This window comes from Musca vetustissima, unplaced genomic scaffold, assembly GCF_032173495.1.
Source record: "Musca vetustissima isolate MV318-11 ecotype Yass unplaced genomic scaffold, APGP_CSIRO_Mvet_v1 utg1856, whole genome shotgun sequence".
Taxonomy (NCBI): Eukaryota; Metazoa; Arthropoda; class Insecta; order Diptera; family Muscidae; genus Musca; species Musca vetustissima.
Genome location: NW_026889619.1, coordinates 1 through 13,418, shown reverse-complemented (window position 1 = coordinate 13,418; position 13,418 = coordinate 1). Strand labels below are relative to the sequence as shown.

Below are 13,418 nucleotides of genomic sequence, written 5' to 3'. Positions count from 1 at the left end.
TATACTGCTCCGCTCACTGTTTTTGTTTTGTAAGTCGACCTTATTTTGAAATTAAAAACGATAACCCTGCTCGTACCCTGAATTATTTTTCATTTTTTTTACTTACTTACATAGCTGGCTTGTGACAGAACTTTCGTTCCATAAGACGAGCTTAAAAAAATATTTTGCGCAATTTTTCCAATTTGAAAGACCATGTTCGGCAATGTTGTCATGATCTTTCCATCTAATTAATGGCCTTCCCCTTTTGGTTCGATTTAATATATACCTTTTGAGCTGAAGCAACATCATCCATTCTCACAACATGACCTAGCCAACGTAGTCGCTGCATCTCGATACGTCTAACAATGCCGATGTGTGAGGATAGCTGGTAAAACTAATGGTTCATTCGACGGCGATATTCACCGTCAAGGCAGATCGGTCCATAGATCTTTCGGAGAACTTTTCTCTCAAAGACTCCAAGAGCTGCCTCATCTGCTTGCGCAAGTACCCATGCTTCCGATCCATATAACAGCACGTGTAGTATGAGCGTCTTGTAGAGTGTGAGTTTGGTCTGGCGGGAGGTGGCCTTGTTTCTAAACTGCTTACTTAGACCCTAGTAGCATCTGTTGGCCAACACTATCCTTTTCCGAATTTCAAAACTGATGTCATTCGTTTTATCCATGGCGATACCAAGGTATATAAAATCTTTGACTACCTCGAAGCTGTAGTTCTCAAGTACCACAGTTGGTCCGAGTCTACTGGACGTCTTGCGCGTTGATACCATCAGCTTGGTTTTCTTGTCATTTACTGCCAGGCAGACTCCTTCTCAATTTGTTTAAAGGTGGCTGTTACCTCTGGCAATGTTCGACCCATTATGTCGATGTCGTTGTCGTAGGTGAGTAACATACACTGTTTGGTGTAGAGAGAGTGTCATTTCTGTTCACCTTTTCGTCTCGTATGACCTTTTCCAGCGGGATGTTAAAAAGGTCACACGATCAACTGTCACCTTGTCTGAATCCTCGTTCGCTATTGAACGGCTCCGATATGTCATTTCCGACTTTAACTGCTGATCTTGTGCCAGTTTAAGTTATCCTATATAGCCGAATTAATTTTGCAGGAATGCCAAACGCAGACATGGCTTTAAATACCTCTGAGCGGATTGGGCTGTAGAATGATGACGAATAGGTGGAATTTGTCGATGTGTTTTTCTTGGGTCATTTCCAGAATTTAGCGCAGAGTGAACATTTGGTCAATGGTGGATTTGCCTGAAGCTGCATTGGTATGGTCCATCGTATGCCGACGAATAGGTGGAATGTGTCGATGTAATTTTCGTGGATCTTTTCCAGGATTTGGCGCAGAGTGAAAATCTGGTCAATGGTGGATTTGCTAGGTCTGAAGCCGCATTGGTATGGTCCAATAATGTCACTGACCATTGGCTTTAGTCGTTAACACAGCTCGCTGGATAGCACTTTATATGCGATGGGAAGGAGACTTATTCCTCTATTGTTGGTACATATCTTGTCTCCTCTTTTTGTGCGCGGGTCACAGAATGCTAAGGCTCCAATGATTGGACATGCATTCCTCTAGCCAAATTGTTCTAATCAACTGGTGCATGCTCCTGACCAGCATCTGACCACCGGTCTTGGATTCGGCTGGTAATCCATCGGCACTTGCTGCTTTACTACTCTTCTACTACTTAATTGCTACTCTAAACCTCATATTGGCTAGGTGGTATACACTCTATACCATCATCTCTTATTGGTTCGGGTGTATATCTTCATCTCTACAGAAGGATGTGCTTGCACCAAAGCCTTCGGTTTGCTATTTTACTCGTTTGTAAAAATTCCGGATTCTGACTCCTGTACATCTCGATTTTCTCCCGCTCACGTTTTTCTGAAAATACGTTTCTCCTCTCTCCTTTTCTCAGAAAATTCTCCATGGCATTATGTGTTGCTACTGTTTTCAGGGTTGTCCGATACGCCTCGTTTTTCACAGCAGTAGCATTACGACACTCCTGATCGTACCATGGTGGTGGTTTTTGCTACCCAAGTGTTGCTTTTGCTGCAGTTTGTAGGGAGTTGGCCATTCTTTGCCATTGTGCTTCTACATTATTATCGGGACAAGGAGTGCTTTCGTCAAGCAAGTGGGAAAGTTGAGCGGAGTAGGGTTCTGCTACCTGTTGTCGTTGCAGCTTTTCGACGTCGAGTTTCCGGGTTACATTGGATCGCAACGTTACTGCTACATTAAGACGCGTGTGAACCTTTGGCTGCCATAAGGTAATGGTCCGATTCGATATTCGCTCCTCATATCGATCAAACGTCTAAAACACTGGATGAAGAGGGACCCAGATTAGCCTGGATTATGCCATGTTAATGCTAATTAAAGCCGTTGCTTGGTACCTATCATCCCCAACGCCCTCCAGAAGTCGGATAAAATTGAATAATATACTTTCGACAGGATTCTTTTTAATTAAGAGCCTTGTGGGTGGGATCCCTTCTATATATTTTCTGAGGTCTTCTTTGGATAGAATAGGTATTCTGTAGTTAGTTTTCCATCTAAGGGCTTTCAATAGTGTGAATATCCCTCATATAGGTCTCTTTGAATACCTTTAAATATTATTTGTTTAAAAAATCGACCAATATATATTTCTTACCAAAATAGCAAAACTGAAATCCGATAAGCCTGAATGAGTTTGTGCAATGAAAATATTATTCATTTTCTTAAATTCTAATATATTTGACAACTCTGTGCATTAATGTTGCAACGATTTTGAATTATGATGTTGCTTATTCTGTTCTCATTTGGCAAAATAAAGATTAAATGCTTTGTGATGAAACCGACATATCAAGGGTGTTATTATTTTTTAAAGAAACTGTTGAAGGCATTGGAGCTGCAAATTTGAAACGAGAGCTAACCAGTGGTGTTGATTTGTTTAAAGACTACTTTTAAAGGCTTCAAAGAAGGCGGGAATTTTAAAAAAAAAAATATTTTTTTAAGGCTTGAAAGAAGGCGTAGATTTTTTAAAGAATATTTTTTCAAGCCATGCTTAAGTCTTAGATTTTTTCTAGTCATGCTCAAGTCTTAGATTTTTTCAAGCCATGCTTGAGACTTAGATTTTTTCAAGCCATACTCAAGTCTTAAATTTTTTTTAAAGCCATGCTTAAGCTTTAGATTTTTTCAAGCCATGCTAAAGTCTTAGATTTTTTCATGCCATGCTCAAGTCTTAGATTTTTTCAAACCATGCTTAAGCCTTAGATTTTTTCAAGCCATGCTCAAGTCTTAGATTTTTTCAAGCCATGCTCATGTCATAAATTTTTTTCAAGCCATGCTCAAGTCTTAGATTTTTTCAAGCCATGCTCAAGTCTTAGATTTTTTTAAGCCATGCTTAAGTCTTAGATTTTTTCAAGCTATGCTCAAGTCATAGAGTTTTTCAAGCCATGCTCAAGTCTTAGATTTCAAGCCATGCTGAAGTCTTAGATTTTTTCAAGCCATGATCAAGTCATAGATTTTTTCAAGCCATGCTCAAGTCTTAGATTTTTTCAAGCCATGCTCAAGTCTTTGATTTTTTCAAGCCATGCTGAAGTCTTAGATTTTTTCAAGCCATGCTCATGCCTTACATTTTTCCTTGCCTTGCTCAAGTCTTAGATTTTTTTCAAGCCATGATCAAGTCATAGATTTTTTCAAGCCATGCTCAAGTCTTAGATTTTTTCAAGCCATGCTCAAGTCTTAGATTTTTTTAAACCATGCTTAAGACTTAGATTTTTTCAAGCCATGCTCAAGTCTTAGATTTTTTCAAGCCATGCTCAAGTCTTTGATTTTTTCAAGTCATGCTCAAGTCTAAGATTTTTTCAAGCCATGCTTAAGTCTTAGATTTTTTCAAGGCATGATCAAGTCATAGATATTTTCAAGTTATGCTCAAGTCTTAGATTTTTTAAAGCCATGCTCAAGTCTTAGATTTTTCCAAGAGACGATATGCCGCTCATTACAGAATATCTTCCATTAATTGGCCAATATTTCGATAGTAAACTATGAAGATCATAATCACAGTATTTTTTTTTTACTTTGTTAAAGTTATGTGTGACCTTGAATATTAAATTTTTTATTAATAAACAAATAAGAAAACATTTTAATTGTTACTTATTAACCGCGATAAAATACCAAACGATTATTGTTGGACTGTACGGGTCTGTAATTGTTAATCAACGGAGCTCCTGTGTTGTCACGAGTTGACCAGAATTTCTGCATTTGTTCAGCGGGAACGTACAAAGGTTGAGGGAATACAGTCCATGTTACAGCTTCCGAACAATCGGGTGTGGTGAGAGAACCCTCATAGGTATAATATTGATTTGTGTTGATATCACCCAAAAGCATCGATAAAGACATTTGTGTGCCCACCGGAGTGGTTGATTGGTATCTGGCGACATTGGGTACTCGGTTCATCATATCATTAAGGCCGGGATAGACGCGATAGACACGCTATACAGGAAAAAATATAAATTAATTAGTTAAAAAAATTCAATGAAATAAATAATTGTTTGTAAAAAACTTACCCTTGCAATATTCAGCATAATACCCAATACAGCCAACCCATCGGGATATGCTGCTGCCTGGGCAATTGTTGGATATTTCACATTTTTGTGGACAATATGCAACTCAGCATCGTAACGTTGTCCATTGATAACATGTTCAGCGCCCTTGCTTGTCCTACTACCCCAATGGAAATGACAACCCATGGCTTCAAATACACCCGGCAACTTTCCACCGCTAATACTGGGTCTGGCCCCATTTGTTGTTGGCGGAATTTCCATTTCAACTAAACACCAAAGAGGAATCAAAATGTTTTTGTATTAAAACCAGAACAGTTTTAGGAAATAATTTGAGTTTTTTCTACTCACTTGAATGACCATTATTTTTCATGACCAAATTACCCGCCAGCGGAACATTGTAGTTGTGGAATGTAATGGGTGGCAATGAGGGGAAATATGACTGCAAAAAAATATGGAGATATAAAGAAGTTGATGTATTTTAATAAAAAAGTTTGAAATTACTTTTGAATGGGTTTGAACTTGAGTCTGTTTCGTTGTGTAAACTTGGTAATAAAGATGTATGATATTGGTGGGTATATTGGGTGCTAATTTCCTGGAAATAACCTTGAAAGATTGTGGGGATATGAAATTAAAATGCATAGTAATAAGAACAGGGAAAAGGCCGTGAATTTTTGTAGGACGGAACTATGTATAACCTCCACCATGAGATAGGCATTCAAACTATCTAAAATCGATCGGCACATCTATATGGAATTATGACGAAATATGGTTCTCAGTACTTGAAGTACGGAGTCTTTGTCTAAACATGGACCTATATTGAAAATAATCTGTCAACAGGTTATTTTCATTGACGATTGAAGATCAAAAATTCCGAATGGCTATATTATGATAGGTAGCAAAATATAGTCATATGGCTTGGATCATTAATAATGAGGCAGAACTTTTATATAGGACGCCTATGTCAAATATAGGTCTCTGTTTGAATATGCCCGGAATGCCAAATTTCAACCACATTAGCTGGAAAATTAAACTAGGCCGGCGTTCCTTCTTGTCCCTTATTAAAAACCTTCGATGAAAAATGATTTTTGTCTTTTGAAAACGCAAAATGCTATTTACAGCAATATTGCTTTGAAGAGGCGTCTACGACCATGAACATACTCAAAATGGCAACACGTGGATCTGTATTGAAAAATTTCTGCAAAGATTTTTTTACCATCCAGAATCCCAAAATGACCATTTCAATATATGGACATATATCGATAGATGATGTGTCCGGAGCATAATAACATTCTAAGAACCAACATCAGTATCAACAACTGGCGATAAAACAACAAAGAAATGTTAGGATATAACGCCATCTACAGGAAAAAGGTGGCATTAAAATAATGAAGGATCCCACCGCTGCACAAAATTCAAGGAGACGTTGTTGCGATAGATGCTACCCATCACCTTATATGGAAGCTATGTCTTGAGATGGATAAATTCGTTGAAAGTGGTTTTCGAATATTTGAAGAGACCTACATATCCCTCCAAATGATGTGTACGAAACCTACTGAAATTCTAAGAACCAACCTCAGCATCAACACCTGACGTTAGAACAACATAGACATGTCAAGGTATAGCGCTATCTAGAGGAAAAATTACGACACTAAAATAACCAGGGATCCCAATAACTGTACAACATTTAAGAAGGCGTTGTTTCTAGACAACGTTAGATGGCACCCATTACCTTATATGTAGGCTATTGGTAAACATGCATAAATTCGTTGAAAGTGTTTTCCGAATATTTTAAGAGTCCTACATCTCCCTTCCGAAACCTACTGACATTCTAAGAACCAATCTCAGCATCAAAACATAAGGTTAAAGCAACATGGAAATGACAGGGTATAGCGCCATATAGAGGAAAAATTACGGCACTAAAATAAGCAAGGACCCCAACCGCTGCTAAAAAATCCAAAGAGACGTTGTTTCTAGACAACGTTAGATGACACCCATCACCTTATATGGGGCTATGTCTAAACATGTAAAAATTCATTGGAAGTAGTTTTCGAATTTTTTTAACAGGTTCCGAAGCCTACTGACGTTCTAAAAACCAACCTCAGCATCGACACATGAAGGTAAAACAATATAGAAATGTCAGAATATAGTGCCACCTAGACTGATGACATTAAATTAATCAAGGATCCCAACCATGGTAGAAAATTCAAGGAGTCGTTGTAACTAGGCAACGATAGATGACAGTCCAATAACTTAAGACAAGGTCACATGTAGCCTTCTTCTACTTTGCTGGAATAAAAAAATTATGAGATGATAACGTTTCGAGTAAGATGACAATACAGTCTGGAGGAGTGGCAGAATGTTTTTAAGTGGAGAGATCTTGTATGGTGCCCAAGTTACATATACAATAAAGGGGTGCGTACATTAATTTTACACCCAGTGAAAAATTACGATACTAAAATAAGCAAGGACCCCAACTATTGCACAAAATTCAATGAGGTATTGTTTCAAGGCATCGATAGATGCCAGCCATCACAATCACCTAAGACCGGCTATAGCAGACCAATCACCTACTTATCTGAAAAAAAATACGAAATGATAACGAAACAAATCGCGAGAGAGGCAATCTTTGTGGAGGAGTCAACAATATTTTTTAATGGCTATTGAAAGCGAGGACATTTTGGGGAGATCTTGAATGGTGCAAATGTTGTATATTCTATAAAGAGGTGAGTATATTAATTTTCTACCCAGTGCGAAAACTACGACACTTAAATAAGCAAGATACTCCAACCACTGCGCAAAATTCAAGGAGGCGTTGTTTCCAGGCGACGATAGATGGCAGCCCTATCACCATCACCTAAGACAAGCTACAGCTAACAAATAATCTACTTAGGTGGAATAAAACACTGAAATGATGACAATGCTTTGTGGAGGCAACAGGATAATTTTTCAATGGCTTTTGAAAGCGAGGACTTTATGCATAATTGTATTTCGGAGAGATCATGTATGGTGCCCATGTTGCATATACTATTAAGTGGTAGGAATATTAATTTTCCACCCAGTGGAAAAATGATTACACTAAAATAAGCAAAGACACCAAACACTACCCAAAATCAAAGGAAGCGCTGTTTCTTCACAACGATAGATGGCTCGCCCATTACACACTATAGCAGACCATCAATTCATAAAAAAGAGAAATAATGAAACTAACACAAGGACTAATCGAGTATGATGCCTATGCTTCGTGAAAGCCATAAGCTCCCAAGAGAATTAGCAGGAATACAATACACTACGTTGATTTTCAAAGAATATTTTCTCAATGGCGGACTAAGGTGTGGAATTTAAATATATTTGTTTTTCGGAGAGGTCAGGTATTGCCCCAATGTTACATACACTATTAAGTGATGAGTATACTGATTTTGGTAAGAAATAGCGCCACCCAGATACAAATGACGACACTAAAATTATCAAAGACCCCAACCACTGCAGCAAATAAAAGCATGTGTTGTTTCTAGACAACAATAGATGGCAGGTCCTTTACATATGGCAGTCTACTGTAGACCAATAATCAATTTATTAAAAAAAATGTTCACGAAATTATAACAAGATGACGATGCTTTGCGGAAGCAATGACGAGGAGTAAGATGATAAAAAATGAGGCACAATATTAATTTTGGTAGGAGATAGCGCCACACCAACACTAAGATGAGCAAAGACCACAACCACTATAGAAAATTAAAGGTAACATTGTCTCTAGACAACTCTAGAGGGCAGAGCCATTACCTATGACAGGTTACTGCACATCAATCGTCATCAAAATAAAAAATTATTATGATGGTGATGTTTGTGGAATCTTCAAAGAGGAAATACAGGAGGAAAATAAATTGGGTCTCGGAAGTATATTTCGAGGTGTAGCAAGCAGTTCGTTGTGATCATTTTCCCCATGATGGACATATCAGAACAATGTTTTTCCGATGCAAATGTGTACACCGACGGGTTAATATTAATTTTTTAAATATTTTTAGGAAGTATATCAACATCAGTAAATCTCTCAGAGCTCTACAGTGGCATACAAGCTAAAATACTAATGAGTTTTCCAATAGGGACTTAACAACATTGCATTTAATTTGTAAACGTAATCTTACACTAAACATTGCTCTCAAGATTTGGGCATCGATTTGACATCGCATGTTAATGACAAATTTTGAGCATGATTCCTAATCATACACAGAAAAAAATAATTTATATATTATATGAATAGTGTTCAGAAAGTGTAGCCAATGTTCAGTTTTCTGCATTTCATGAATGAAATTCATTAAATTTTAAATACTGGTTTCTTGTCAGAGAGAGAGAGAGTGAAAAAATAATCTTGGAACGTGTGAGAGAAGTTGAGAGAAACTCTTAGGGATACGTAGGGCAAAAGTCGATTTTTGATTTTAACTAAAAAGTTCACTTCTCGATCTTGTCAAACCTGTTTAAAATCGATTTACGACTTTTACCGACCAATGCAAAATCCACTAAAAATTATTTTTCATATGTGAACAGATAAAATAATGTTCTGGAAAGTGGAATTTTTAGGCAATTTGTTCTTTGTGATAATAAACTCAATATTTATGAAGAAAATCGAATGTATATCATTGCCATTTCCTAAACTATCGAAAGCCGGCTTCGAATTTAAGACTTTTCAAATCTAAAGGTCGTTAATCGATTTGTCGATTGACAAATTATGAATTAAAATTAATTCATAATTTGACAAATTAATCGAATTAATTTGGAAAATTCATATGTGAATTTTGTAAGACCAGTGCAGTGGTCGAAAAGAGTATATAAAAAAAGAAACAATGGATTGCAAAACTGGTCGTAATCAAGTGAGTGGAAAGACTGATGTTGTTAGCATCAGAAACAGTAGTTAAATATACGGTTGAAAAAACAACAAACACCAAGTATGGAGAGAGGCGGAGAACGGTATCAGAACAAAACACAGCCGAATAATGAATGGTGGTTGTGGTGTATTTTTTCTTGGGAGGAATACATTTGTTTTTGTCCCAAAGAGAGAGAGAGAGAGAGAGAGAGAGGGAAAAATTAGCACAAATAGTGTAACGTAGGGCAAAGTAGGAAAATAGTTGTGGTATTAATGAAATATTTACATTTTTTGGAAAAATAATGGCGTTCTCATGATTTTAAGAATTTTTACTGGTATTCAAAGCCTTAAAGCTATGAGGATATTTAAATTTAATGGGGACAGACAAATTTTAAGAGTTAGTCTTAGTACTCACCTTGGAAGTTTGAAGATGTATTGGCGACTGCTGTTGGCCATTACATTTTGGAAATTTGTTTCCCCATGTCATGACATCTTGGTAGGACCATTCACTTGCAGCTAAAAATAAGAAAATAATATTAATATAATAATAAAAAAAAAACAAAAATCCAAATCGAGATTTGAGAAGAAATCGCCATTGAGAGACATTTCTGTGGAATTTTGTCTTAATCTTCTTAAATAATGGGCACAAACATAGGGTGAGCAAGATTTATTTTACATATCTGGGAATAATAGTAAAAAATTGCTTATAATTTGCGGGTTATATTTATATTGACTGTGCGACACTCGGATATAAGGAATGGTGAACAAATCATTAAACAACTTTATTTGCGATTTTTTAATAAAACACTAATTTGATGCATTCATTTTTGGCTTACACTAACACAGCTGATAATTTTTTAATATCAAATAAGGTCCTATTTTTTAACTTTCTATTTACCTTTTGTATAGCTCACGCCACAAATAAGTGACAATATCACCGCAACAATTTTCAATGCAGTAGCCATTTTCGAATTTATGAAATAGATAATTCTCAACGATACTCTAGTAAAAGCTATCCTTAACTGTAGGAGTTAATACAAAAAACTGATATCATTATTCCGCATCTAGAGACATTTTTATACACGAGTTTTCTTTTACAAAATTGTATTGTTTTGGCATTGAAAAGAATCTTTTCTTTTATTCCGCCACAATATTGTAAAACAGTTAATTGAAAATAAAGAAAGTTGGGATTTTTTTTAAATTGCAATATAATAGGCACAAAGGCTGTACTGTATTTAATTCGTACACAAGCTAATATTTTTATTAAACCATTGTTGAATTTCCGAAATACAAAAACATTGTTTTGTGTTTAAACATTTGAATTGCTCAATTCAAATGATGAATTGATAAAGCATTAAATATTTGTTTGGTAAATAAAGGCAATGTTTAAATTTATTTATTATTTATATGAAGAATGTCTAACATAATGAATTGTTGTCTATGAAGTAAAACAATTAATAATATAAAGCTAAATTTAATTGATTTGTTTTTGGTCCGACAAACTTTTCTGATTATTTTAGAATTAATTAATATAGAAGTTATTTTTCAGTGAAATTTTTCCACAATAAGTTTTTTTTATGCGCGAAATAAAATTATTTCCAAAATAGGATCTGAAGGCGTTTTTAATAACGTTAATTCCTTCACAATAATCAACGACCAGCTTTTTGGTTATTTTCGTAAAAAAAATATAGACATATCGATGTTCGTTGGCCGGATGAAAAACTAAGACCTATAACACAGTTGAAATCAACACTCTCCTCATTATTTTGGAATATTTGTGAGCAGTTAATCGAATATATTACCAACAAAAAATATTAGTAAAGGTCAAAAGTCGGGCGGAGCCCTTCACCAGTTTGGGTACATACAAGAGATGCTCATATGTACAATATCCTGTATATATCGAAATGTAGAATATCCTATAGACTGACGAAATTAAATTTGTGATCTACATAGATATTTGAACCAATTAGAAAAAACCCATACACACACCATTCTAAAATTTATGAAAAATTGCATGTGAAACGGGTAGACTTGGATTTTATTGAATCGAGCAAAATTATGTATGTGGGAGCTATATATATCTCTACCGATTTCAACAAAACTTTGCATACATCAGCCTAGACCTAATTCAGTACTCTGCCAAAAATGTTGTCTCAATCATACAAATATTGGGAGTTTGGGGCATCATTCACATAAAATCGGATGGGACCTATATCTAAATCTGAACCGATTTCAACGAAACTTCGCCTACATCAGCTCAGACCTAATTAAGTACTCTGTGCAGAATTTTGTCTCAATCGGACCAATATTGGGAGTTTGTTGCATCATTTACTTAAAATCGGACGAAACTATATATGGGCAATATTGCCAATTTTTTAACATTCCATTTTCAAAAAATCAGCTTTTTTGTTTTTGTGGCACATCAATGATTTTTGGTACACATATAGAGAAAAATGTTCTGACTCCGAAACCGTTCGCGATCAAATTTTTGGTTGATGCGCGCAAAAGTTATCGAGGTTTTAATTTTGGACATAAGAAAAAAATCTTAAAATTACGCCGTTTATTATATTGACCAAAAACGTTGATATATATCTTCATCCGTAAAATAAGAATATGAATATATTATAATCATCGCGAAAAAGTTGAACATCTTCGCGAAATATGAGAAAAATAATAAAAATATAGGAGATTACGTCAATATTTTCATTATATTAATGACATACACACACCTAACAATTAATTTAAACATATCTACATAATCTAAACACGATGGTGAATCAAATGATATCAAAATCACACAAGTCCGCGTAGTGGTTTCTAAATCATAGCAACAACAAACGAAGATATTGAGGGAAAATATTTCGAAAAAATAATGTCATCATATTTATTTTTTTAATTGTATACAAGAAATTTCAGAAAAAAATTTTGGGGTTATTCTGCAATTTTACCCGAATTTCGCGGAAAAATTGACATATATAATAATAATCACTTTTTGTGTATAAGTACACGCCTTGCGGATTATATCAAGACCCTTCCGATAAATCTTAGAATTCTATAAATAGGAATAAATCTTAAAATAAATTAATATTATGAAATATACATTTTAAATTGGGTGTAAATCGCGTAATTCTCAAAATCATTTGATGCGCATGCGGTTTCCAGGAAGTACTGAAGTTTATCTTCCAATCCATATATATTTTGCAAAATTTCATGTGACGGCTAAGATGTGCCACACGTTACATTGAAGTACCCAAAAAATCGTAAAACGCGAATAATTTCCGAAAACTACATATGCCATTAACGCGCATCCGATTTCGGTGTGCACCCTAAAAAATACATCGATCTATACCGATTTCAATGTGGTACAGTAAGAACCATGGATGTGCCAGCACAATCTATTTTTGAGATAAATTGCGTACATCTCTCTTTCGGCTGAAGGTTTTAAAGTTCTCTTTTCGAAAAAGATCAAAATCCATATGAGGTCATTTATTGAAGCGCAAATGATACACAGAAAGCGCGAATAAATCCGCGATAACACAAAATACATATCAAATTACGCAGATTCCCGACTACAATAATCTTATAATCGATTTTTAGAAATTCCTGTTTGCGTATTAAAGCTAAAAGTAAAATTAAAAAAAAAACACTCAAAATCGAGCTTCAAAATGTCAGCATCATTTAAAGGTAGATGCAGTTAAAATTTTGAAAAATGATACATAATGGACGTAGGCCCCATTTTGTTGGCTTCTAGTTTTCTTTTTGACACTAATACTTGTGCAATGAGTGGCTTAGTCACAAATCGATAATAGAACATAAAACTGGTTTGCCTCAACCTGTTTTTACAATTTTTTTTACATTAAGTAAGCACAGCTTCCACCAAAATAAAGTTTGGAGGTCGAATATCATGACAGTTTGCAACGACAAGTACCAATCAATTAACTCAAAACTATTCACTTTTTTTCATATACTTAAATAGTTTGCGAGTTATAAAGGGGAAGCAACACGTAATCAAGTCAAGAAGCGTTACACACAAC

The 13,418-nt window shown here is 35.3% G+C and overlaps 1 protein-coding gene across 1 annotated transcript; it reads right to left on the bottom strand.

Moving 5' to 3' along the window:
• Positions 1 to 4,119: 4,119 nt before the first annotated feature.
• On the bottom strand, positions 4,120 to 9,900 carry LOC133337305 (putative carbonic anhydrase 3; the record flags this gene model as incomplete). Its single annotated transcript, XM_061545541.1, has 5 exons — positions 4,120 to 4,455; positions 4,530 to 4,792; positions 4,875 to 4,965; positions 5,028 to 5,129; positions 9,800 to 9,900. Coding segments are annotated over 5 exons (893 nt in total), but the record flags the coding sequence as incomplete, so codon positions are not given.
• Positions 9,901 to 13,418: the final 3,518 nt, after the last annotated feature.